The following is a 26,968-nucleotide window of genomic DNA, read 5'->3' as shown; positions in this document are numbered from 1 at the left end:
CGACCCCGCGTCTCCTGCATCGGCAGGCGGACTCTCAAGCACTGCGCCACCAGGGAAGCCCCAAAGGCAAAGGTTTTAATACCCCCCTTCTCTCTCCTCTCTCTCCTCCCCTAACCTCTTTCCCCCCACTTCCTCACTCTCTCTCTTCCCCCTACTTTCTTCCTCTTCCCAATATCTGACAAATCACCACCCAACCCCCTGCATTGGCATTGACTGTGGGTACCTAGTGCAGTCTGTGCTACCCTCTATCACTGCCTAGCTAGCTTGCTCCCTCTTTGCTTATTTCTCTGTTTCTTCTTTTAGCCACCATCTTCTTTTTTCCCATGCCTCTCCTTCTCTTTCTTTGTTTTTCCCTCCAGTGTTCCTCCACCCTTTCTGTACCCCCTATCTTCTCTCTCCCCACCCCTCCCCAACCTCTTCTTTTTCTCTGTTTATATTTGTTTTGTCTCTGCTCCCTTCCCTCCTCTCCCCTGTCTGTTGGTCAGACCCTCCATGGGCTCTCTTACTCATTTTCAGTCACTCTGTGTCTAGGTCTTACTCCAGTGGCCCACCTCTTTTCTTCCCCTTTCTACCTTTATGTTTCCTCTTTTTGTTCTTAACACTCCTCCCTTTTGTTTTTCCTGTCTTCTAGTTGACTACCTTCAGGTTTACTACAAAAGATAGAAAGATGAATCTGGAACAGATCTTATCCTGAAAGAAGTTACTTTCTAATATGGGAGATAATACATGTACTGAAAGACAGGGCAGGAAGGAATAAATGTCCTAGAAGAGAGATTCACAGTGAAAGGAGAGGGCCTTTGAGAGGTTTGTAGAATGGATGTCATTTGACTACAGCCTTGAAGGGTAATAAATAAGATTTGGGTACGTAGAGACTGGGGTGATGAGAATCACTGGTGGAGGAATTGGCGTAAGCAGAGGTGCATAGATGATTACCCTGAGGGAAAAGCATGTGGAATTGTTTGGTTTGCTTGGGGGTGTGTAAAGTACATGAAGAAGAGGAGTAATGTGTCATATAGGAAATGTAGACTAGTATTTATTTAAGCAAGTATGATCCTGTAATAACTCATATTATATTCTTGGTCAAAAGTGGCTGTTAGGGCTTCCCTGGTGGTGCAGTGGTTGAGAGTCCGCCTTCCGATGCAGGGGAGGTGGGTTCGTGCCCCGGTCCGGGAGGATCCCACATGCCGCGGAGTGGCTGGGCCCGTGAGCCATGGCCGCTGAGCCTGCGCGTCCGGAGCCTGTGCTCCGCAACGGGAGAGACCACGGCAGTGAGAGGCCCGAGTACCACAAAAACAAAAAACAAAAAACAAAACAACAAAAAAAGTGGCTGTTAATTGTAAGCCCTCAGCAGGGATGAAGGGTTTTATACTTCGTCATATCTCCCGTAACTGTGCATAGTGCTGAGTGCTTGGCAGTTGCATGTTAAATATTTGTTTCAGGAAGGAGGAGGAAGAACTACACCATCATTGTTTGGGGCTATTTGGTTCCACTGTCATGTGGCGCCATGCCACCCTGTGTGTGCCTTAGTGCCTCAGTCTTCTCTTATCCACGACCCAGGAAATAGCCGTAGCAGCTGTCTTTAAATTACTTATGTCAGAATCTATGTCTGTGTCTATCTGAGTCTTTGTCAGAATCACGCACAGTATGTTTTAGGGATCATCTCATCAGAGGAACTTGGGATGTACATCTTCTAGTTTCTTGGACCCCACCTCAGAATCTGAATCTGAATCTTGTGGTATGTTCCTAGAAATCTGCATTTTAAAATAAGTCCTTCTTATGTACTCTGAATTTTGAGGGCCCCTCAGATTGTACAGGGAATTATTTTGACTAACTTTTATAAAATTTTCCCCTTCCCACTTTCACACTAAGATGCTAATAATAATATACTCTTTAGAAAGCATAATGAAGATAGAAGAAGTCTATGTAAATTAAATATGGACCCCAGTTATGACCCCTTAATACATTTTTTATCATAAAGGAAAATGTATTTTTTCTTTCTGGGAGCATATTTTAAGGCACAGGAAATGTTAAAAGAAGAAATATAAAGTACTTTTCTTATGAAGTATCTGAAATCAGTATTTTTTAGACTCAAATTTATACACAGAAACCCAAAACAGGCTTTAAGTTTTCTGTGTGAATTTATATAGTTCATATTTTTCTTTACTCCAGTGACTTAGGGCTTTAAACAGATCTTAAAACCTTTGCAAGGAAAATAGTTACTTTACGGAGAGGCTTCTTTTGCCTACTTTGAGCCAAGAACCAGTCTTTGGCTCAAGTTTTAGTATTACAGTTGTAAAATGGAGTAAACACTGATTAAGTTCATGTAGAGTATTTTGTCTGAGTAAAACTACACCTGTCCCTTTTTGCTATTAAAGTATACTTTAAAGAGTAAGTGCTAAAGCTTTACTTAATGAGGGGGAAAAGAAAAACTTAAAGTTACAAGTTGCTTCTTGTGATTTTCACCTTTAATTTTAATGTTTCATAAATGTCTTTCAGTTTTATTTCTCTTTTATGAATTTTCTTCATTGATTAAAAAGCTTTTTTTCTCTTTGATGAAGTTTATATAAAGTAATTATTTTGAATGTAGCTATGTTAATTTTTTTTGAATTTTAATATCTTGATATCTGTTTTTAAAGTAAAATGGAAAACTTATACTCTAAAGCTTTTCAAATCAATATTTAATAAAGTTTAGGATGGAGCTGAAGTGATTGAGTAAGTAGGTGAACAATTTGTAGCATGCTGATAAAAGTTCTGCTGAAATTATTGGAACCAAATTTTTTTCTCTGAAGATATTAATTCTAAAGGTTTACAAATATTTCAGTGCATATAATACTGAAGTAATGTATATTTTTTTTCCTGTTTGCAGTTATTTAAAATCTTAGTATCACAAATTTATAACATGGCTCTTCATAAACAACCGGTGTGTAAAAAACTAACATTGCAGAATTGGATAGCTTTTGCAGAGTTACATCAGGATACATGTAGCTGCTATAAAAAGCCATAGAAACTCAATTGCAATTTTATTGTCCAGTTTGATAGATATCCTGCCACCTTTGTAGCAGGGAAGCTGTTTGTCACTGTATCCCTCTCCTCCAACAGCTGAACTAGGTTTTATAAGCAGTAATGGGCTCTTCTAGTGTAACTGTACTTTGTGTGTTTTCTAGGTTTTTATTATTCCTCTTTTTCTTTACCTTTTTTTAATGCTTCAAATTGAACATTATCTTGAGTAATTAAATAACACTGTTTTCACTTGGTATGCTAAAATGCTTCTACTCCTTAATTGAAATTTAGATTAAGGCATTTAATATATTCTGAATTGTAAGAACTGTCCAAAAACATTTTTTTCTAAACAGGTAAAACTGTGTTTTGTCTAAGCGGCCTGTATTGCCAAGGTAGAATCGATCTATGACTTAAAATAATCAACAAGTAAAAGTTTTTTTCACTTGACTTAAAGATATAATATGACTTAGATTTTTTTCCCCCAGATGATAAATTTGGGGTAAAGTGTTTAGTTATCTTGGGTTATTTAAATTATCTTTAGATTTATTTGCTGTTAGCAGTCTGATGAAATGGCTTAAACATAAATGTCAGTCATTTTATACAAGAAGAAAGTACAGTTTAGGTTGGGTAAAAAGCATGTGGAAATCAGTTTTGTTAGAATTCTCTAAGTGGTTTCTTAAAAGTATTTTTAGAAATCACAAGGTATAAACTGGCAAATATAAACATGCATGTGTTTGTATGTGTGAGTTTATGGTGTCTATGTAATAACATTAAAAGCTACGTATTCTTGTAAGAAATTTCAAGAGTTACAAAATTTTCATACTTCATGGATTGTCAGTATTTTATACTTAATTGCTAAAGTATTCGTTGGCTTCAAATTTTTTAAACAAATAGTATTTATTGTTTTTTTTATTTGTACAATAATATGTGCTCATTGTAGGAAATGTGGAACCTACTACAAATGTATACACACAAAATCCAGAAATCACCTCTTATCCAATCACCTGTGCATGACTTAATATTTTGGTGCAAGACTTTAGTCTTCTGTATATAAATATACACATACATATAATTATTTTCTTATAAAACTATAATACTTATGTTATTTTACAAGTACTCTTTCAATTAATGATACACTTCTTACATGAATTTAATGGCTGCATATTATTAGGTATATGTATATTGCATAATATTATGGGAGAAGTAAAGTTAAGAACAAAAGCTGCAGCTTTGATGTAATGTCTGAATGCTATCAGACCACATGTAGTTCTAGGAAGGAATGATTGAATAAATGATTCAAGTTTACTTTTCATATTCTGGCATTCTCCAAAATTTTATTTGGAAAAATTTGTGGAGGTGGTATTTTAAAAATCTATTGAGTTGTATTATAGTGTATTGCATATGCACTATAGTTTAATTTTCCCTTGTTTTTGAGTAGTGATGAGCCTGCTCCTATATAACTGTCTCTTATTTTGTAGGATAAATTCCTAAGGTTCGAGTAGGAGTCTGCACATGTTTTTAAAAGTTTTAGTAGGTATTGCTAAGTTGCTATCTAAAAACTTGTGTATGAATTTATATTCTAGCTTTGCACAAGAGTACCTGTCTGGATTGTTCTTAAGAAAATAAAATTGGTCAAGATTAATCTTTGTAAAAATGAAAAGATTAGTAAGTTAGTAGCTGTGTGATGTTATTTTATGTTGCTGTGCTTCCTATCTTCATGCATATAAAATGAGGGTTATGCTACCTGTCTTTTTAGGGTTGCTTTGAAGATTGTCTCAATATATGCCAGATGCTTAAAATAGTATACACTAAGCATTCTGTGTATCTCAGCTGTTGTGCAAGTATTTAAAAACATATCTGGTATTGCCCATCAAAATGAGCTTAACTTAGTATTTATTACATGTATATTTTTAGGCATGTTGTGGAATAGGGAACAATTATTGATTAGATGGAAGTTTTCATACTTTAAAGAAGTTGGAGGGAAGAATATTTCTTTAAGTAAATTTCTTTTAAATTAATTCTAGAATGTTTCCATGTGTTAGTATGATTTATAGAGATTAAGAGAATACTAAGTTGGTTGGAAGGCTTTCTTTAAATTGCATCCTCACTTGGTGTTAATAAGGAAGTGTCGTTCAAAAATCATTTTATGAAAGAGTAAAGTTTGTTTGTATATTTACTAGCATTGCTTACTAAAAGAGGTGAGCTTCAGACCAAAAGTTGCAACTTTGATGTAACATCTGAATATCAGACCACTTAAAATTCTAGGAAGAAATAATTGAGTGAATTAATTTGCTTTTCATATTCTGGATTTCTCTAAAACTCTGTTCAGAAAAATTAGTGGAGGTAATTTTTAAAAAATACATTGAAATTAATTTAAAATGTAGTTGAAGAGAACCAGAGTCAGACAATAGTTAAAGCAGTAAAATTAGATTTTATTCAGGAACTCTTGTAATAGGTGAAAAAAAGACCTGAGTGTAGAGATTGACTTAATTCTGAATACAGCAATGAGAAATGGGGATTTTATAGCCACGGAACAAGGTAGGAATGGGGGGAAGGGCTTCAGTAGATGGAAATTTAATAAGAGGAAACATGTGGGGTGGGGGAGATTCTGGTTAACCGGACTTTAACAGGACTCTTGCTGAAGACAGGCCAGGCTGATTAGATATCACCTGGGAGATGGTGGGGAATGAGGAACTGATCAGATGTAAGTGTGAACAGATATTGAGGATGGGGGATTCTCTCTAAACTGACCTAGGATTCTTGCTGAAACTCAGAGCTGTAGGTCTGACGAGGACAGAGGGCCCAGGTGAGACGAGGATTCAGAGCAACCTTACTAAAATTTGGTTCCGGAGAGAGTGTTTGTCAATGTAAACAAAAATACAATTGTATTACTTTTAAATTTGTTTTTTTCCCTTCCTTGACAGTTTGTATGTAGGTATGTCCCATTTTTTGTTTTTCATTATTTTTTTTTGTATTGGGTTTATTTTAAGCTACATATAAGTGGAATAGTAGGATTTACAAGTCAAATTCATTAGAAAATAACTTTGTAATTGGTCTGTGTTAAATCACAGAGTTGCCTTCTAAAAAGAATTTTTATTTATTTATTTATTTGGTTGCGTTGCCTTTTAAGCAGTGAATAAATAAAGCTTGCCCTTACCTGTATGATAAAATTTTGATTCCTTCTCATGGTTCCCAAAGCCTTTAGTAGTCTGTTACCTCCTTGCCATTGACACTGCTTACACTATTTTTATTGCTCATCACTCCTAGAAATGCTTTAATGTTACTGCTTTACCAAATAACTTCAGTGTCTTAAATGAACCATGTTCTTTCACCATCCTTTCTTACACATACCTTCTTAAATTCCTTCTGCATGGCATCTCCCCTTGCTCTTAATCCTTTTGTTTCCTCCATATGAGTAATCATTAATGAAGACCAAACTTAAATGTCAGCATCTTCTCGGTACTTCCATTTATTTCTAGGTACAATTAAGTAATTTCTGTATACTGCCAGTACTATCTTGTATATATCTCTAAATTACACTTTGAATTACTTGAAAAAGTCTTTAAAACATTCCCAAAGGGCACACAAAAGGCATGAACAAATGGAAAAACATATTTCCTAGAATAGGAAGACTCAACATCATAAAGTTATAATAAATTAACATTTCTTTAGGTTATTTTATAAAGTTAATGAAATCCCAGGAAAATACTAATTAATCATTTTTTCTTTTGGTGGAGAAAAAACAGAGCAAGCTAATTATTAAGGAAATGTAAGACAAAATAAACAAGTAAAAATATCCAGGAAGACTTATCTGTAAAGAACAGTGAGGGGGACTAACTCTACTGAATACTAAAATACATTACCAAATGTCAATAATTTTAAAAATGTAGTATTGACACATGAAGAGATAGGCTGACCAGGGGAGTAGAAGAGAAAGTCCAGAAATATACAAAGTTCCAATAAGACTTTAGTATATTATAAAGGGAAAACTTGAAGTAGTCCATAAATATTGTTGGGATAATACAGGATTCATCTAGGGGGAAAAAAGTTGGAGTACGAAGAAATTTAACCTATGGATCAATTAAATGGGCTGTGATGGGGGTGGAGGGAGAAACAAAAGTACTTGAAGAAAACACAGATAATTCTTCTGTAACCTTGGAGTGTGTAAGAATTTTCCAAGTATAATTTAGAATCTAGAACCATTAAAGAGAAAAAAAAGACTATTCTTTTTACTACATTAAAACATATAAAATCCTTTGTGACCAAAACCCAAACAATACCATAAGCAAAAGTCAAAAGGCAAATGACAAATTTGGGAAAACTGTTTAGGACCAGAGCAAAAATAACATTCCTAATATATAAAGTGCTCCTAGAAATAGATATGAAAAGACAAACTAATAGAAAAATGAATGAAAACCATGATCAAACAACTCATAGAAAACTAAGTAAAAAGTACTTTAGATTTATGAAAAGACACTTCCTAAGGGACTGTAAATTAAAACTATCCTGAGATAGTTCACCAAGATATATTAAGTGACAAAAGAAACTGTGGAACAGTGTGTATAGTGGATATTAGTGAGTTAAACAAGTGGGAAAGTGAGAATTTGTATTTGTATGTATATGCACAAAAATACTCTGGAATGATACATAAGAAATTAATAACTGATTACCTGATTGTTGGGGAATTAATTGTACAGGTGAGGACCAGTGGTGGGAGGGAGACTTTTACACTATATACTGTTTTATATTTAAATCATGTGAATTGTAGGACTTTCCTGGTGGCGCAGTGGTTAAGAATCCACCTGCCAATGCAGGAGACACGGGTTCGAGCCCTGGTCTGGGAAGATCCCACCTGCCGTGGAGCAACTAAGCTCGTGCGCCACAGCTACTGAGCCTGCAGCTGTAGAGCCTGCGAGCCACAACTACTGAGCCTGTGTGCCACAACTAGTGGGCCTGTGTGTCTAGAGCCTGTGCTCTGCAGCAGGAGAAGCCACCACAAGGAGAAGTCAGCACACTGCATTGACGAAGAGTAGTTCCCGCTCACTGCAACTAGAGAAAGCTCACACACAGCAACGAAGACCCAACGCAACCAAAAATAAATAAATAAATAAATGAAAAAAAAATCATGTGAATTGTAGAGGAGAAAAACTTTTCCTTGACTGTCTTAAGGTCCCTGGCAGGACATGAAAATTAAACTAACAAAGAGAGATTATTAGGAGAAAAGCATGTGCATTTATTTAATATGTTTTACATGAAATGGGAGTGTTCATAAGGAAGTGAAGACCCAAAGAAACGGTTAAGCCTGAGCGTTCTTATACTAGGTTTGATGAAGGGTGGAAAGTTGTGGAAAAGCGTGGAAGGACAAAGGGTATGAACTAAGAGTAGTAAACTGGGGGAAAATCATCAAGGCCTGTTTATTCCGATTCCTCTCGGCCTACTTCTGTCTTTGAGATAAGGGTGCTCTTTTCCTCTGGGCTATAGGCACCTCTCACATAAGAAGCTTCAGGGAGAAGGGGGAGATGAGAGAGTCCTTCTAGAACCTGGTGTTTCTATGATTTGCTTCGAGGAGGATGAAAAGGTCAGAGTCTTTTCTATACCTACTGTTTCTCAAATTCCTTCATCTTAAAATAGTGTGCCAATGTGCCATATTTTGGGGTAGTGTGTTCTGAATGCAAAGTATACTACCTATTCAAAAAATGTTTTTGAGCTTATTACATGATGAGTGTATAGTGCTTATTACATATGTGACTTGTTTTCCTCACGGCATTTTTTCTCTTTGTCCTTTGTTATCGAATGTATAATGTTGTTTTCATAACTAATTATTTTAGGCAGTTTTCTTAGGATAACCTAGGCTATATGCTTGATATCCCTCCAGTCAGATTGTATTAGGGTAGCATTTAAGTGCTTAGGTTTGTCCAGAACATTTAGATTTGTAACCAGGGTACTTTGCATAAAATAGATCAGTAAATATGTGTAAGCTTATAAATATTTGATTTTAACTGTTATATCTTTTATACCATTATTGTTGTAAGCTGTTGCAACAGAGTCTCTGTAAAAGATCTCCTATTGTGTGGTGGTGATCATTTTGAGCTATGCTTATTGATATTCCATATGGGAAGATTCAGCAATTTTTATTTTTATAATTTTTTTAATATTTATTTGGTTGCACCGGCTCTTAGTTGTGGCATACGAACTCTTAGTTGCAGCATGCATGTGGGATCTAGTTCTCTGACCAGGGATTGAACCCGGGTCCCCTGCATTGGGAGTGCAGATCCCATCCACTTGCACCACCAGGAAAGTCCCTCAGCTATTTTCAAAGAAAAATATATCTTATTTATCAACTGTGGAAAACTTGGAAACCTAAGAATTAGAAGTTAGCATATCATATACAGCTGGTATTTCCAAAGGAAAATAACATACAATGAAAGAGATATATTTGCTTCCAAAAAGAAAGCCAGTTCCTAAACATTGCTAACATTTAAAGTCTAAATTTTACAGGTTAAATTTTTTAATACATGGATTAATAATGTTAATCTCTTGATATATTGCATTTATCTTTTATCTCCTAATCAGTAAATCTGAATGTCAATTAAGTTGAAAGTAATGGCTGAAGAAATGTTATAGTTATTAGCTTATGAGTATCTTTAGTAGTTTATAGAAGTACTTTCCAAACGTTACAAACAGCTATAGATTAGCTATCTAATGATTGTGAACATTAATAACTAATCTTTTAGCTGAATAATTTAGAACAGTATCTGGTAATTAATTAGGAATTATCAGTCACAAATACCTTTAGGAGAACGGTATCAAAAAAATAACAACAGTGATAATTACTCAGTTGCCATTTAGCTTTTCGACTATTGGAGTAAATTAAAAGGAGATTTAAAAATCAACTTCAAAAATGTGAAAGCATTTCTAATATTCATATTTACAAAGGAAAGAGTTGGTTTGCTTAGGAAAGACAAAGCACTATTTTGGTACAGATTTGACTGCAAATCTGTTTATCACAAAAGGAAATATATTCCTTGTGGCACATTAAGAATGTACTTTATGAAACTGTACATTGCTTTGAATTGAAATATGTATTACAGAAACCATCTTCTTGTGCTTGAAAAATTAATGTTAAGTACTACCTTTTAACCTGTCTTTTCCAATGGCCAGTTGAAAGTTTGTCTGCTGGTTATGAATGTAGTTAGAATTGAGAAAGAAATATATTACACAGACTTATATTTCACCTTTAGAATGAATGGTCTCATCAAATGGTTGAAAGACTAACTATGATGACAGTCATGGAAGTTGTAACTTAAGTGAATACTAGTAAGAGCATCATGGAAACAAATCTTTAAGAGAGAGTTTGTGATAGCAAAAATATGTATCTTCTGTTGGCCCTAAAGGGGACATGAAAATCCAAGAGGAGTTCCTCAGATTGTTTATAAACCACAGGAAAGATCAGTTCTATATAATTGACTATATGCTATTGCTACAGTAAGGTGTTATAAAACTTTTGTTGCTATGCACTACGTTAGTAACCTTAATAAAAGCATTAACATAAAAGTGTGAATGAATTTTTTTAGGACTCTTACCATTTTACACATTTTGTTCTGTTAAGTTTGTATCCTATTACCTAATAAGAAAAAAATATATATATAGTAGTATTTAGACGTAAGCTTTGGAAATGTCCATTAAATCCCTGTTGTACACCATTTTAGGATGATGATTGACATTCACCAAAAAAATACATTGGGCAGGTATAGTCATAGGATTTTGAAATTTTACTGTACTGTTTTAACATCCTGGATGAGTTTTATAGTGGCAGTAATGTAGGTTCTAACTCTTCAGTTTCAAGTCTGTTTTATTCATTCTTCAAAACAGTGCTCTTTAGTATAGGAGCATACTTGGTTTTGAAATGGATTGCAGTGTTTTTGCTGATAACTTTCTTTTGTGATAATTATATTAGTTGAACTAGGGAGGTGGCAGTCTCCCCTCACATTGGGAGTATCACTTGGTCTTGTCATAGGATGAAAACTTATCCTTACTCTACTAATTATCCAATGTCTCAGTTTATTTGGATTTATTTTAAATTTCAATCACTAAAAGTTTTATTTTTTTATTTGCATTCTGCTGCTTCAAACTTTGTTGATTTTTACATATGTGTTTTTCCAGACATTTGCAGTGGTTCTGTCTGTTTCTATCACTTGGTACTTTGTGATGTTGGCTCAGAGTACACTTACATTGTTAAAACATTTGTGATTCTTTTCACTTAATGCCCCTGTTTCATCTTTCATTATTATTATTATTTATAAATTTACTTATTTTTTGCTGCATTGGGTCTTCGTTGCTGCGCACGGGCTTTCTCTAGGTGCAGTGAGCAGGGGCTACTCTTTGTTGTGCTGCTTGGGCTTCTCATTGTGATGGCTTCTCTTGTTGTGGAGCCCAGGCTCTAGGGCGTGTGGGCTTCAGTAGCTGTGGCACGTGGGCTCAGTAGTTGTGGCTCACGGACTTAGTTGCTCTGCGGCATGTGGGCTCTACCTGGACCAGAGCTCGAACCCATGTCCCCTGCATTGGCAGGCGGATTGTTAACCACTGCGCCACCAGGGAAGTCCTCATCTTTCATTATTTAAATGTAATTGATTCAGTCTTATTTCCACATGTCTGTGATCATCCAGAATTATTCTGCGTAGTTTTTCGGATGTTCAGAGGTTACATCTTGGAGCCAAGCACATAAGCTTAAACTCTCACTGAGACAGGAGACAGGGCACCATCATTCTTTTTTTTTTTTTTTTTTTTTTTTTTCCTTGCGTTATGCGGGCCTCTCACTGTTGTGGCCTCTCCCATTTGCGGAGCACAGGCTCCGGACGCGCAGGCTCAGCGGCCATGGCTCACGGGCCCAGCCGCTCCGCGGCATGCGGGATCTTCCCGAAACGGGGCACGAACCCGCGTCTCCTGCATCGGCAGGCGGACTCTCAAGCACTGCGCCACCAGGGAAGCCCTGCACCATCATTCTTGATGTTCATGTTTGAAAGAAATGTCTCCAGTGCCCCCAGGAAAGATATCCTAGGGATGCTAAACTAGAAAGAGGCTTATTATCTTTTAAAAAGATTTACATACATCTCCAGTTACCAGAGAAAGTATTTCGAACTTCAGGTTTTCTAAAGGAAATGCTAAAGAGGAGAGAGGGAGTTTTCTTTCCCTTTTTGCACCAGGGGAAATTTAAAATATGAAATCTTCTAGGTCTGTATTTACCCTTGTACTACCCATTTTAGAGAGGAAAAATATGAGCAGCAGAGAAGTCAAGTGACTAGTATAGAATCACATAAGAGAAATGAAAAACGTGTTTAAGAGTTAGATGAGGAGCTCTCCCAGGTAGTAGAACCAAAAGACAAAGGGATGAAAAATAGAGAAATGGTAAGAAAATTAGAGGACCAATCAGTGCAATCTCAAAAAATAGAAATCCCGGAAAGGGAGAACAGGGGTAAAAGAGGGGAAGAAGGTATAAGGTATTCAAGAAAATTTCCCAGAACCAACAGATATTTGTTACTAGACTGGAAGGGCCCAGTGGGTATATTTAGCACAGTGGATCAGAATAGACCGGTGGCAAGAATCATTGTGGAATTTCAAAGCACTAGGAACAAGAGAAGACTTTATAAAATTTCACGAAAAAGAACAAAATAAGTCATATGAAGGATCAGGAATCAGAAAGACCTCAGACTTCCCAACAGTAAGCACAGAAATAAGAAGGCAGTGAAGAAATACCTTTCATATTCTGAAGGTAAATGTTTTCCGACCTACAATTTTATCTGACTTTTAAGTATGAAGGTAGAATAAATTTACTTTTAGGTCTCAAAAATTTCAAGCAGACACTGGAGGATATACTGCACCAAAAGGAGAGAATAAAACAAAGAGGAAGATATGGGATATAGGCAACAGTAGAAAGCTGAAGGGAATCTCCAAGACTGTAGTGAAGGGAGGTCCCAGAATGGCAGCTATGTAGCAGACATATGACCGTCCATGTAAACTGGAATAGTTTGACTTAAGATACAGATATAGGGGGAGCTATTATTATTGAAATGCAAGATGCCTTTGTAACATCTTTTTAAAGCCTGAGGACAAATTACCCACATGAGATGGGCTCATGTTCTCATGACTACTTGTCTTCACCATGTGGTGATTAGTTCCTGTTCTCTCTAGTCCTGCTGCCTGGATCACCTGAAGATTCTCACTTCACCCCTCAAAAATGTGGTCTGCTTTGTTCTGCTTCTGAGAGTACAATAGTGAGCTTAGAATTGGAAAATACAATATAAAATAGTTTTCTTCTTGGACCTTACTTATGCCAAATACCCACTACCTGGCCCCCACTAGGCCTCATAGATTCTCTTATCCTGTATATTTCCCAGTGTTTCCTAATGACCTTGCCTATAGACTTCCCAGAAATAGCCTTATATATCCTCTTAGAGAAGCTGGAGCCGGCTCCAATACACAGATTCTGTGTAGCTTGTCTTCTCCTTGGAGCCTTTCTTTGTTGTGGCAATATTGGCCTTTCTTTTACAAAGCTAGCTAGGTTTATGGTATACTTTTTTTAGGTAGTAAAAACTATTAAAAAACAAGTAGGAAACAGTTAATAGAAATGCCAGGATACTGATTTCCTCTTGATAGGGGTGGGGCGATTGGGAGCACAGTTGGGGATGGGCACATAGGAGAATTGTGAGGTAGTAATAGTGTTCTGTTTCTTGATGTGGGTATAGGTACATGGGATTAAAAAACTACTCTTTAACCTGTACCTATAGATTGTATATATTCATGTTTATTGATACATTTTATAATAAAAATTTTTAAAATCCTTAATTTGAATAAAACCAAACCCAATGATTATTCAAAACTAAACTTACTCTATAAGACTGTTGTATTATACATTATATGTGTATCAGAATAAAATTCAGTCTTTAACATAGTCTATACTGCTCTATAATCATGATCTAGCCAATGGCTGCATCTTTGACTTTACCACCTACAGTTCTCTGTGTGCTGGGTTCTTATTGTTTCTCTAATGTACGGAGCTTATTTTGGCTCCAGGGCCTTTGCATTTGTTCTTCCTTCGGCCTGAAAGTCTTTTCGTTACATGATATTCATGTAACTTGCTCTCTCACTTTATTCTTGTCTCTGTTCAAACATAACATCTCCAGAGACCTTTCCCAGTTACCCTAGTAAAACATACCCTCCCATCTAGACTATCATAGTTATTCTCTATCTCCTTTTTTTCTTCAAATCTCTTACTATTACTTCACATTATCTTATATATTTACATGTTTATTTTTCATCTACTCCATTAGGATATAAGCACCATGAAGGTAGGAACATTTTGTTTTTCATCACACAGTGTCTGGCATACTGTAGATGTTCAGTAAAGTTTTCTTGAATGAATAAATGAGGAATTGGTCAATTAAAATAAAGAACATAGTTCAAAGAAGATATCAGCCTTCTGGGTGTAAAAGAAATTGATATTTTGTTAATGTTATTGTGCCATTTTACTCTTTAGTGTTGAATACATGCATTTCATTTTGAAATATTCAAAAAAGTTCCCCACATATTTAAAATTAGGAAAATGTTTATTTCCTAAACATTTTTATTTTTAGCCATACCACATTATGGCAAGAATGTACTGTATATGTAATGAGCAAAGGCTAGTTAATAGCTATGGAAGGAACTGTGTACATTGTGCATTATTTATAATTTTGTTTGCCTTGTATCCACATGGATACACATCTGTGATTCAAAAAGGCCTGTGAATCTTTGGGCATGAAAAATCATCTTTTCTTTTTTTGTTATCATCTACTACCATCCTCCTATACTAGGGCTCAATAAAGGTTTGTTGACTAAAAGGTTCAATTTACTATATATGTTATAATAATACAGGTTACATAAACAAACAATTCCAGCATTGATAAACTGTAATTATGCTTATACCTTCTGCATGTATTATACTTTTATTTTTTTGAGAGGTGTTCCCATTGAAATTCACTAGCAGCAGTCACATAATGGTGGCTGTAATATAATAATGCTTGATGAGATAAGAAATTCATAAACCTTTTGACATTGAAAATCACAGCACTGTCTTTTATACTTTAACTGTAAAAGTTTTCCATTTATTTGGGTAAAAGTCTAATAAGCATGATATGAAGATGTTCACAGTGCTGAATACATAGTAATCTCTTACATACAGCATACAAGTGGAATGAATGGTTGTGTGGATGGATGAACTGGAACTTCCAGACCATTTGTGATCAGTTCAACTTTGAAAATTATGGTTGACCTTAGGGGAAGGGTTGGATCTTTTCATTTCATTGCTAAAAGAATTTATATTCTTTAGCTTAGTAAGAGAAAGTTTTAGTAGCTTAATAAATATATAGAGAGCTGCTATAATATATATAATATCTAAGTGTGATTTGCATCATATATGAAGTGAACATAATTGATATTTTTGATCTCTGCTGAGGATAAATCATGGGGAAATGGGTTTTCATTGCATTTGAAACAATATATTACATAGTGCACAAAGCACTTCCCAATGGTACATACTTAGATCCTGGTACAAGTTATAGAATTCAGTAGAATATAATGTACTCTTTTCCTATATTATATGTCTTTAAGAATAGGCTAAATAACTATATTCTTGTTATTGTTTGATGCCATGCTACCTGTTAGCATTAAGATTAGCTATAAGTTTTTGACTGTTTAGATTTTTGTGATTGACTTACCTTTTGTTTATCATTCTATAAATAAAGATATTATAGGAAAACTGTCTTACTGCATTATATAAACCATATATTTGAAAAATTAAATATTTTTATGTTCTGTATGCTCTGTTCTTTCTTTCTTTTTTTTGCATGTTTTGACTGCTTGTATGTTTTTCATGTAGGTCACTTTTGAAATACATAAAGAAAACCTTGCCAATATATTTAGGGAACACCAGGGAAAAGTTGATGAAGAAATAGGGCAGTGTTCTTCAAGTCCAATTCAAGCAGTCTCTGGCATTAGCAGGGATGTTAATGTTTCAGTAGGATCCCAGCAATCGGATACAAAGGATTCTCCTTCTTCTCATATCACCAGAACTAGTGATGAAAAGTCAAGCATTGGGAAGACAAGTTCAGTAGAATCTGCATCCATTGTTGAACTGCAAACTCACAATACATCTAATGAAGAAAGGACAACTGTGCAAGAAAATCAGGAGTTACTCGATGAAGTCCCTTTAGAAGAAACACTGAAAAATGAAACAACTAATGCAGAGAGTTTAGAAGGATCTTCTGACATAATAGAAGCTGTGACTGTTTCCTCTGATTCTTTTAAAACAACTGGCAAAGATATAATGACTGTCAGTGAAGTAACTGCTTCCATAAGTTCTCCTTCAGAAGAGGATGCTTCAGAGGTGCCAGAATTATTGGATAAGTCTGTAGTAGAGGAAGAAGAAGATGATGATTATGTAGAACTGAAGGTAGAAAGTATTCCTACTGAGGAAGCCAGTCTACCTACAGAGCTCCAAGATAACAGTTTGTCTCCAGCTGCTTCTGAAGCCAGTGAAAGAATGGACATGTTTAGTAATGACCACAAGTTAATATTTCAAGAGGAACAACCTGTAACTAAGAAACAAACTGACACTGAAACTCGAGATCCTAAAGATTCTGCAGTCTTGACTATGACAGCGTCAGGGTCTTCAGCTACCTCACCAGTAACTACTGCTTCCCAAGCAACTGTTCAATCAGATGTTGGTCAGATGCTGGAGGTAGGGGAGAAGACTAACCTCGCCGGAGAAACCAAACTACATAGTGATTCTAATAGTAGTATCTTCGAGTCTCCTACTACTTCTGAGCAGAGGATTGCTAAGTTGGATGCTTCCAGTGTTGCTACGGATACTGAGAGATTGGAATTGAAGGCCACTACAAACATGGAAGCATCTCAGCGTCATCCGCCTGTGCTTGAGGTGATTATATTTACTATTTTCTTGAAGTGTATTTGTATTGAGTTGAAATAGAACAAGTGTATAGACTTAGATTTTATTTTATTTTATTTTGGAATTGGTTCATAACCTATTTGCAATTACATAAATGCAGTGAATGTGAAGATTATTATCTTTAGCACAGGGTTTGGCTTTCAGTATGAGTTTGTTAAATGGCAGCTTTTATTATTATTTTCACCACAGTATCATCAAAAGTTACTACTTTCAAGTTTCAGTGTTAGTGTATTTTTAGCTTATAAAGCAACCATTGGAAATACTTTTACCCTTTATTTGATGACCCAGTCATAGTTAGGACGTTAGTTTTTAAGCAGAATCTAGGACTACCCTCCTGCAAAACCACCTGCCAGTGTGTAACTTTAGGTACAAAGTGTGTGGTTTAAAATTGTTCCACGAGGTCTGTTTATGAGACAGGAGCCTTTGTGTGATCCAGAGACACAGCTTTCTTCATTACCAGTGTCTCAGAGAGATTCATGACACCACTGTGGGTGCATGTTGTCATTTCCCACTTTAATCAACTTTGCGGTATGCGGGCCTCTCACTGCTGTGACCTCTCCCGTTGTGGAGCACAGGCTCTGGACGCGCAGGCTCAGCGGCCATGGCTCACGGGCCCAGCCGCTCCACGGCATGTGGGATCCTCCCAGACCAGGGCATGAACCCGTGTCCCCTGCATCGGCAGGCGGACTCTCAACCACTGCGCCACCAGGGAAGCCCTCCTCCTCCTTTTTTTGTTGGTTTGGTCTTCATTCTGTTGTCTTTATTTTTGTTTTTTCTTAATTCTAGCCAATTTATAATCCAGCTATGGCTTTTCTTTTATGTCAGTATTCAAAACCAAAAGCTTCTTGATTCCTTTATAAAATGTTGCATTAGCTGGTGATAATACTAACATGGTTCCTGGCCAGTTACTGCTGCATTGTGCTGATTTCGCAGTTTTTATATCTTTGCTTTAAATGTATTAATGTTATTACTCATTGATAATTTTTCTCTGATTTAGTCCCTTAGTATCTTAAAATGTGAGTATTTGTTAGATGAATTACATAGAAGCTATTAAGTTATTAATGTCTACCTTTGAAGTTGAACTGATTTTATTCTTTTTAACTTTCTCTATTAGATGTCAAGGCAACAGGAGCAGCCAGGGCAAGGAACAGCACCAGATGCAGTTAATGGACAAAGGAGGGATTCCAGGTCTATGTTCCGTATTCCAGAGTTCAGATGGTCTCAAGTGCATCAGCGTTTGCTCACTGATCTATTATTTTCAATAGAAACAGACATACAGATGTGGAGAAGGTTTGTCCATATGTTTATTATAGAAGATGTATATAAATTTTAGTGTTTGTTTTCAAAGAAATTTATATAGTTGACATTTTGCAATTAATTTCAGTCATTTGCTTAAAAAGTAGATTGTAACTTATTTCTGTGGTAGGGTTTTATTGAATTAATGTTTATTCTCATATAAATGAGGTACCATATTTAGAGTACAAAAACTTGAAAATTTTTCTTTTAAAAAATTTGCTGTGTACTTTACAGCATATGATATAGCATATAATTTGCCTGAATGTAGGTCTACTGACTGGGTTTATTTCTAGAAATAGTAAAAAAAAAGAAAATTGGGATTTATGTAAAACATCTAATTTTCCAATGTATTTTTAGTATAAAGAGTCTGTGTATTTCAGATTATCCTCCATTGTATGATTTATAATTTTAAAAGTGCCTAATGTGTTTATTGTTATTTGTATACTACTCTTATTCTGTTTAAAAACATTTCATGGCATTGTCTAAGAAAACGTTATTAGAAAATTTATTTTTAATAACACATTTAAGCACCATTTACCTCTTAGTTTTTGCCACTTCTTAATTTTGATCCTAGTTAAGGATAATTTAGTTCAACTTTTATATTAAGTGTAAGATGAATAGTGTTTACATTTCAGCACTGAAAAAGGGCATGTGTAGTAACTGCTGATATGGAATGGTCTACATCTTCTAAGGAAGTATACACCCTCCTCCAAAATGCCTGCTGCATCATTATCTTTCCTCAGCTTTCAAGATGAAGCAAAAGCACCTTCTTATCCTCCCTCCCCTCAAGTAGGCAAACTGTGATTTCCTTTTTTTAGCTTTATCAGTAAACATCATTTATCTTTGGACAGCCATTCCACAAAGACAGTAATGGACTTCGTGAATAGCAGTGATAATGTCATCTTTGTACACAACACAATTCATCTCATCTCTCAAGTGATGGACAATATGGTCATGGCTTGCGGGGGTATACTGCCATTGCTTTCAGCTGCTACATCGGCTACAGTAAGGACTTAACTACTATATAAAGTTGGTGTGAAAACATGACATGCATTCTTATTGATTAAAACTTGAATGTGGTTGTTACTATGCATCATAGGTTCTGTAATTCAAAAGCAACAGAATCCTTTTATAATTACTTGAAAGGACCTTAGAATCTGTTCAAGGAATGAAGGGACTAAAAAGAATGTTTAATTATTAGGGATGAATGAGTTAGTGAAAAATATGACTGACAGTGTTTCACCTGTATGTATGCTTTTTTTTAAGATGAAATGATAAGGAAATCCCTCTGTTAAAGTAGATTTGTGAAAGCCTGGCTTGTTGTAAAATTTAGAAATCTATGGAATGTATCTCATAAAATTGGATTTTTATCAGGATATAAATGTAAATGTCAAACTTTATTCCTTACAGCATGAGCTGGAGAATATTGAACCTACTCAAGGCCTTTCAATAGAAGCCTCTGTGACATTTTTGCAGAGACTGATCAGCCTTGTGGATGTTCTTATATTTGCAAGTTCTCTTGGCTTTACTGAAATTGAAGCTGAAAAAAATATGTCATCTGGAGGAATTCTGCGGCAGTGTCTCCGACTGGGTGAGCTATTAAAACCCATTACTTAGGAATTTACTTAAAAAATTTTCAGTGATCCAGACATATTAAATTGAACATTTTCTTTTTCCTGTTGGTGGGAAAAAGTGTGCTAGGCAATTTGTCTTATGCTACTTTTTAGCCTCCAAAGAGTGAAGGACTGTATGTACTGGCTATAGTAGTACTTGTGAAGGTAATAGAGGAGGAGGATGTGTTTTGAAAATTCTGCATTGATTCTGGTCAGCATTACTTCTTCTCTGCCCACCCTCAACCCCCCAATCTCTTTTTGCTTTAAAGTAGTGCTTCTCAAATTTTAAGATGATTCATACACATGGATCACCAAAGGATCTTGTTGAAATGCTGATTAGATTGTATAGGTCTGGGATGAGACCTAAAATTGCCTTTCTAGTAAGTCCCAGGTAATGTTCATGCTGCTTCTCATAACAAACACACTTGAGTAGCAAGGTTCTAAACTAGCATCATTCAAATATAGCCTTTATCCAAATAAGCTGTGATAATTTGTTAAAGCAGTTAGTAAGATTATTAAATCTCTGTTCTTCTCCTGGAGGCAGTTCTTCCTTAGGTGAAAGTTAAAGTAAATTAAACGAAGTTTTAGTGATCTCTGAACTTCCTTAGGTGAAGAAGAAAATGTTTTCTCTATGCAGAAGGTGTCCTGTATCTAGTCATAAATACTGAGACTTTGTTAGTGATTTGCTTATTAAATGGAGAGAAGTAGGTGGAGAAACGGGGACCAAAAAATGGAAGCAAAATCTTTAGGAACCATGGCCATATGAAGACAAATTAGAAATAAGGCACCTATGAAAATATAATACCAACAGTGGAAAATCTAATTAGTTAATGAAGTATTTCCCCATATTTAGCAAGAATATCTGTTACTTAAACAGATGTACTTATATTTTTTTTGGTACAATAATTATTTTTACTCAAAATGCTATTCAAAGTACTTTTAAACTTAGGATGCTCTACAGGACTTGGTATACTATTTTTAGGGAGTTTTTAAAAAATTTTAATTGAGAGAGATTGAAACGGTAAGCACAACAAAACAGAAGCTATCATTTATTGACTACTGTCATATGTCATTGCTGATTTTCACGAGTCACCAATTGTTTTCTTCCAGCCATTCATTCATTTGTATTTTCTTCCTTTTATTCATGAGGAAAATTGAGATCAAAGAAATTAGGAAATTTGCCAAAAATTTAAAAGTATAAATTGGTAGAGCTGGAATTTCAATATAGTTTAACTAATCTTCCTACTCTTTCTGTTATAGGATACACCCTTAAACTTTATATCAGTAATATAATTAAAATATTTAGAACCCATTGTTTTTGTATATGCCATTTTTAAAACCTTTCCACTTTCCTAAAAAGAGTGCACTTTTGGAATTGAAAGTACAAGACTACACTAGCAGTGCTTCACTATACTCAAGAAGTATTAGATTCAGAAGCTAGGGGAATACTGTATCTCCCTCATTTTCATAACTGAAGAAGAAAATAAGGAAATAATTCAGTGTATTCTGGCACCACAGGTTCTCCTTGTTCAGGATCACTTAATAGAATATGGTAAGCTTGGTAAACAGTCCAAATGTTTTTGTTTTTTTAAAAAAACTAATTAATTAATTTATGGCTGCGTTGGGTCTTTGTTGCTGCGTGCGGGCTTTTCTCTAGTTGTGGCGAGTGGGGGCTACTCTTCGACGCAGTGCGCGGGCTTCTCATGGTGATGGCTTCTCTTGTTGCAGGCTCTAGGCTTCAGTTGTTGTGACAGGCAGGTTCCAGAGCGCAGGCTCAGTAGTTGTGGCGCATGGGCTTAGTTGCTCCGTGGCATGTGGGATCTTCCCAGACCAGGGCTTGAACCCGCGTCCCCTGCATTGGCAGGCGGATTCTTAACCACTGCGCCACCAGGGAAGTCCCAGTCCAAATGTTTTGATCCCTGGTCTCCTCACTCCTGTTTTCCTGAAGTTGGGGTTGAGAAGGTAGGATGGCAATAGTAAGAATAAACTGTGCTACTGAGATTGATTGATACTAGGCATTCGAATGTGGTTTTTAATTTTTTTTTTTTAATTTTTTTTTTTTTGCGGTATGCGGGCCTCTCACTGTTGTGGCCTTTCCCACTGCGGAGCACAAGCTCCGGACACGCAAGCCCAGCGGCCGTGACTCACGGGCCCAACCGCTCCGCGTCACGCGGGATCCTCCCAGACCGGGGCACGAACCCGTGTCCCCTGCAGCGGTGGCAGGCGGATTCTCAACCACTGCGCCACCAGGGAAGCCCTCGAATGTGGTTTTTAACTTTGTAATGCAGACCCAAACTTGATTTAATGCAACCTGTCACAAAAGTAGTGGAAGAGTTATCTTCCTGGGCCTGACTCTAAATTTGACAGAGTTGTATTCCATATTCTCTCTCCCTCCCTTCTTCACTGCGTTCCTTCCCTTTTCCCAACTGTTGTTGCTCTCTTTCAGCACCTTTCTCAATACTTTCCCTTTTCAATTCTGTGTGTGCTAGCCATATGATGGTCTGGTGGCAGTTAAGGTCCTTATCACTTAAGTTTGCTATTTTGTTCCTAATTTGCTCTCTCACTCTTGTTGAGACAGATACCTTCAGTGCTACCAAATTGGTTGGGAATTGAGATGATTACATGATATCAATCAATTCATAGTCAATTGTGTATTACCTAATTTATTACTTAAAATTCAAAATTAATTTCTAAATAACTTGAGTTAATTGCCTAAGTGAGATGTTTAGAGAGGTAATTTTAGACTGTATATTAATCACAATCTCTTTTCTGTCCCCCGCCTTTTAAACAGTTTTAATGAAAGCCAGTAAAAGGTAGATCCTATAAATATTCCTTTTAATGCTCTACCCTCTCTCAGTCTCTATTAATATCATGCTGTAATGATAAAAATTTTAAGAAAAACATGCAAGTTTCTAGTTTAACTATTGTACTTTAATGAAGGTAATAGAAGGTTATTTTACCCTGGACTAGTTGATGACAATGTGATTTACTTTCTACTTTCTTACACCTTCAAAAAAAGTTCTTTTCTTCCCTATCTTTTCCTCCATAGAAGATTATTTCAAGTAGCTTATGTGAGACCTAAGAAACAGTACAGTGTTTATTAAGGTTCCTGAACTGATTCTCTTTTAGCAGTGGGCCCTAACAGAGTATCTAACAAAGTCAGAAAACAAACAGTGGGTGATAAAGCCCAGGGACATTTTAGAAATTTGCTGAAGGTAATGTTTCAAATCTTATGTAACTCGTATAGGTGAGTTTTGTCAGTCTCATAATCTTAAATATAATTTTTTCTTGCCCAATTTTTTCCTTAAAATAAATTACAGTGTGTGCAGTGGCAGTAAGGAATTGCTTAGAGTGTCAACAGCATTCACAGCTGAAAATTAAAGGCAAAGCAGGAAAAGTCCAGAAAACAGCACACAGCCTGATTCCCATGGGGAAATCTGCAGCAAAGGTAAGCATACAGAATAATTAATTAAATAAAAAAGCATTCTCTTATTTTACCATTAAGATCTTAAATTTATTTGTTCATTTCAACATAAAGTTAAATAAATTTGACAGAGGTCCTAAAATAGTTATTTTAGTCTGTGGACATAACCTTCAAATATTTGTGTTTAAGTATACAGTGAAGATTTGCTTATACTTAATCTTGTCTGCTTTTCCAAATGTTTACTTTCCTTGTGTCCATGATACCTTTTCCTTCAAGTATGTCAATTTGTGTTTCACGTACTTGGTGAGTTAGCATGCAGTTTCTTTTTTCCTTCATGACTCCCTTCTACATCCCCCACGCCCATCCTGACACCCAAAAAAAGAAGACAGAAAGAAGTAGGAAAATAAACTGGGAAAAACAACATTATAGCCTATGGAATACTGTGTTTATTTTTAAAAATGTCTGTGTAATGTATATATTTATATTTTTTTGTCTTAAATAGAGTCCGGTGGATATTGTAACTGGTGGTGTATCTCCAGTAAGAGATTTTGACAGGCTTCTACAAGACATGGATATTAATCGACTTAGGGCAGTTGTCTTCAGAGACATTGTAAGTTACAGTATTTCTTTTACCTGTTCTCTTAGCTGATACATATTTCCTCTGAGGCCCAAAGTATTGAGAGTGAACACTCTTTGTGATATAAAATAGTCAGGTAGAAATAAGAAGGCCTAGATACCAGTTCTCTTGACAATGATTTTAGAATCTTAGAATATTAAAAATATTGTTTATATAAATGGAGCTAATATATCAGAGTATTGCTACCAAAAAGAAAAACACATTATTACATAGTAAGCATTATAAGTGCTTCACATGTTCTTATTCATTCCAACAACTTCTTGAGTTGTGTACTTTGTAATTCCCATTTTATGAATGAGGAATTTGAAGCACAGAGAGCTTGGGTAACTTGTTCAAGCTAATGGAGCTAGTAAATGATAGGATTCTAACTCCAGAATCTGTGCTCTGAAAATTTTATATGATATAAAAACACACAATGAAATGTTGCGTGTGGTGTTTTAAATTTTTTTTTTATTTTTATTTTTTTATTTTTTAACATCTTTATTGGGGTATAATTGCTTTACAATGGTGTGTTAGTTTCTGCTTTATAACAGAGTGAGTCAGTTATACATATATATATGTTCCCATATCTCTTCCCTCTTTGTCTCCCTCCCTCCCACCCTCCCTATCCCACCCCTCCAGACAGCCACAAAAAACCGAGCCGGTTTCCCTGTGTCATGCGGCTGCTTCCCACTGGCTATCTACCTTACGTTTGTTAGTATATATATGTCCATGTCTCTCTCTCGCCCTAACACACCTCACCCTTCCCCCTCCCCATATCCTCAAGTCTGTTCTCCAGTAGGTCTCTGTCTTTATTCCTGTTTTACCCCTAGGTTCTTCATAACATTTTTTTTTTTCTTAAATTCCATATATATGTGTTAGCATACGGTATTTGTCCTTCTCTTTCTGACTTACTTCACTCCGTATAACAGACTCTAGGTCTATCCACCTCATTACAAATAGCTCAATTTCGTTTCTTTTTATGGCTGAGTAATATTCCATTGTATATATGTGCCACATCTTCTTTATCCATTCATCCGACGGCGGGCACTTAGGTTGTTTCCATCTCCGGGCTATTGTAAATAGAGCTGCAATGAACATTTTGGTACATGACTCTTTCTGAATTCTGGTTTCCTCAGGGTATATACCTAGTAGTGGGATTGCTGGGTCATATGGTAGTTCTATTTGTAGTTTTTTAAGGAACCTCCATACTGTTCTCCATAGTGGCTGAACCAATTCACATTCCCACCAGCAGTGCAAGAGTGTTCCCTTTTCTCCACACCCTCTCCAGCATTTATTGTTTCTAGATTTTTTGATGATGGCCATTCTGACTGGTGTGAGATGATATCTCATTGTAGTTTTGATTTGCATTTCTCTAATGATTAATGATGTTGAGCATTCTTTCATGTGTTTGTTGGCAGTCTGTATATCTTCTTTGGAGAAATGTCTATTTAAGTCTTCTGCCCATTTTTGGATTGGGTTGTTTATTGGGTTGTTTATAAAAACACACAATGAAATGTTGCGTGTGGTGTTTTAAATTTTTTAAAGATGAAAAATAGTTTCGTTTTAGCTAATTTTGATATATAATATGGCAGAATTTCATGTAGGAATTGTAAAGTCATATAAAAAGTATAATCATTAATATTTATTGAACACTTACTGTGTGTTTAGTATTAATAATACTAATAATATTAGTTGTGTACTTTGTAATTAATATTACATAATAATATTACATAATTATTATTATTATTATAATAATATTAATAATATAGCTGCTCTATATTACATATACGTTTTTTAAAAATAAACTTTATAACTTCAATTTTTAACTTGCCCTTCTCTTTCTCCAGTGTTTCAGTCCTCTTTTGATTCTTCACTAAGCTTTATACAAGTATACAATTTGTTAAAAGTAGTTATAGGTAATAATTATTAGCTATAACTAATAGTTTATTTTGTATTAAGCATATAACTGGATGATTTATATGTATTACCTCATTTAATTCACAGAATAATCCTATGAGAAAGATAGCAGTATTAGCTTAAATAGTCTGCTTAAAATCCTACAAGTAGTGAGAGGTAGAAGTGGATTATGGACCTAGGGAGTCTGATTCTTGAAATTTTGATCTTAACCATTGTACTATAATGCCTCCCTGGATCTCAATTTTTTGCCTTTTGGTAGCTGTTATTATTCCTTTAATGAAGAAACCATTACTTGTGCTTTTTTGAACCCACTGACTGTGGTCCACTTTGGAACCAAATATTGCTGCTTCTTTCTCTCCCCATTCTCTTTCCTTGAGCAGTTGTTGAGTCTATTGCCCCGTAACTTTGTATTTCCTAGAATGAAGTTTCAAAATCTAGAATAGATGATGTAACTCTTTGGCTTAAAAAATTCTCTAATGGAAATGCAAACCAAAACTACAGTGAGGTAAGCACCTCACAGTGGTCAGAATGGCCATCATCAAAAAATCTACAAACAATAAATGCTGGAGAGGGTGTGGAGAAAAGGGTAACCTCCTGCACTGTTAGTGGGAATGTAAATTGATACAGCCACTATAGAGAACAGTATGGAAGTTCCTCAAAAAACTAAAAATAGAACTACCATACAACCCAGCAATCCCACTACTGGGCATATACCCTGAGAAAACCATAATTCAAAAAGAGTCATGTACCACAATGTTCATTGCAGCACTATTTACAATAGGAAGGACATAGAAGCAACCTAAGTGTCCATCGACAGATGAATGGATAAAGCAGATGTTGCACATATATACAATGGAAGATTACTCGGCCATAAAAAGAAACGAAATTGAGTCATTTGTAGTGAGGTGGATGGACCTAGAGTCTGTCATACTGAGTGAAGTAAGTCAGAAAGAGAAAAGCAAACACCGTATGCTAACACATATATATGGAATCTGAAAGAAAAAAAAAGATTCTAATGAACCTAGGGGTAGAACAGGAATAAAAACGCAGACATAGAGCATGGACTTGAGGACACAGGGAGGGGGAAGGGTAAGCTG

General features: G+C 35.7%; 1 protein-coding gene across 2 annotated transcripts in view; it reads left to right on the top strand.

The window, feature by feature from the left end:
* The window catches only part of LRBA (LPS responsive beige-like anchor protein), a 777,508-nt gene that overhangs the window by 163,280 nt on the left and 587,260 nt on the right, over positions 1 to 26,968 (top strand). For both annotated transcript variants that reach the window (XM_007469901.1, XM_007469902.1), the window contains 6 exons: positions 15,914 to 16,972; positions 18,117 to 18,292; positions 19,150 to 19,303; positions 19,709 to 19,889; positions 23,232 to 23,359; positions 23,838 to 23,945. In XM_007469901.1, the coding sequence (XP_007469963.1) occupies positions 15,914 to 16,972; positions 18,117 to 18,292; positions 19,150 to 19,303; positions 19,709 to 19,889; positions 23,232 to 23,359; positions 23,838 to 23,945 (1,806 nt within the window). The remainder of the gene's footprint in view (positions 1 to 15,913; positions 16,973 to 18,116; positions 18,293 to 19,149; positions 19,304 to 19,708; positions 19,890 to 23,231; positions 23,360 to 23,837; positions 23,946 to 26,968) is intronic.

This window comes from Lipotes vexillifer, unplaced genomic scaffold (assembly GCF_000442215.2).
Source record: "Lipotes vexillifer unplaced genomic scaffold, Lipotes_vexillifer_v1.1 scaffold755, whole genome shotgun sequence".
NCBI lineage: Eukaryota > Metazoa > Chordata > Mammalia > Artiodactyla > Lipotidae > Lipotes > Lipotes vexillifer.
Note: the sequence above shows the minus strand (reverse complement) of the source record. Positions and strands in the feature narration are given on the sequence as shown.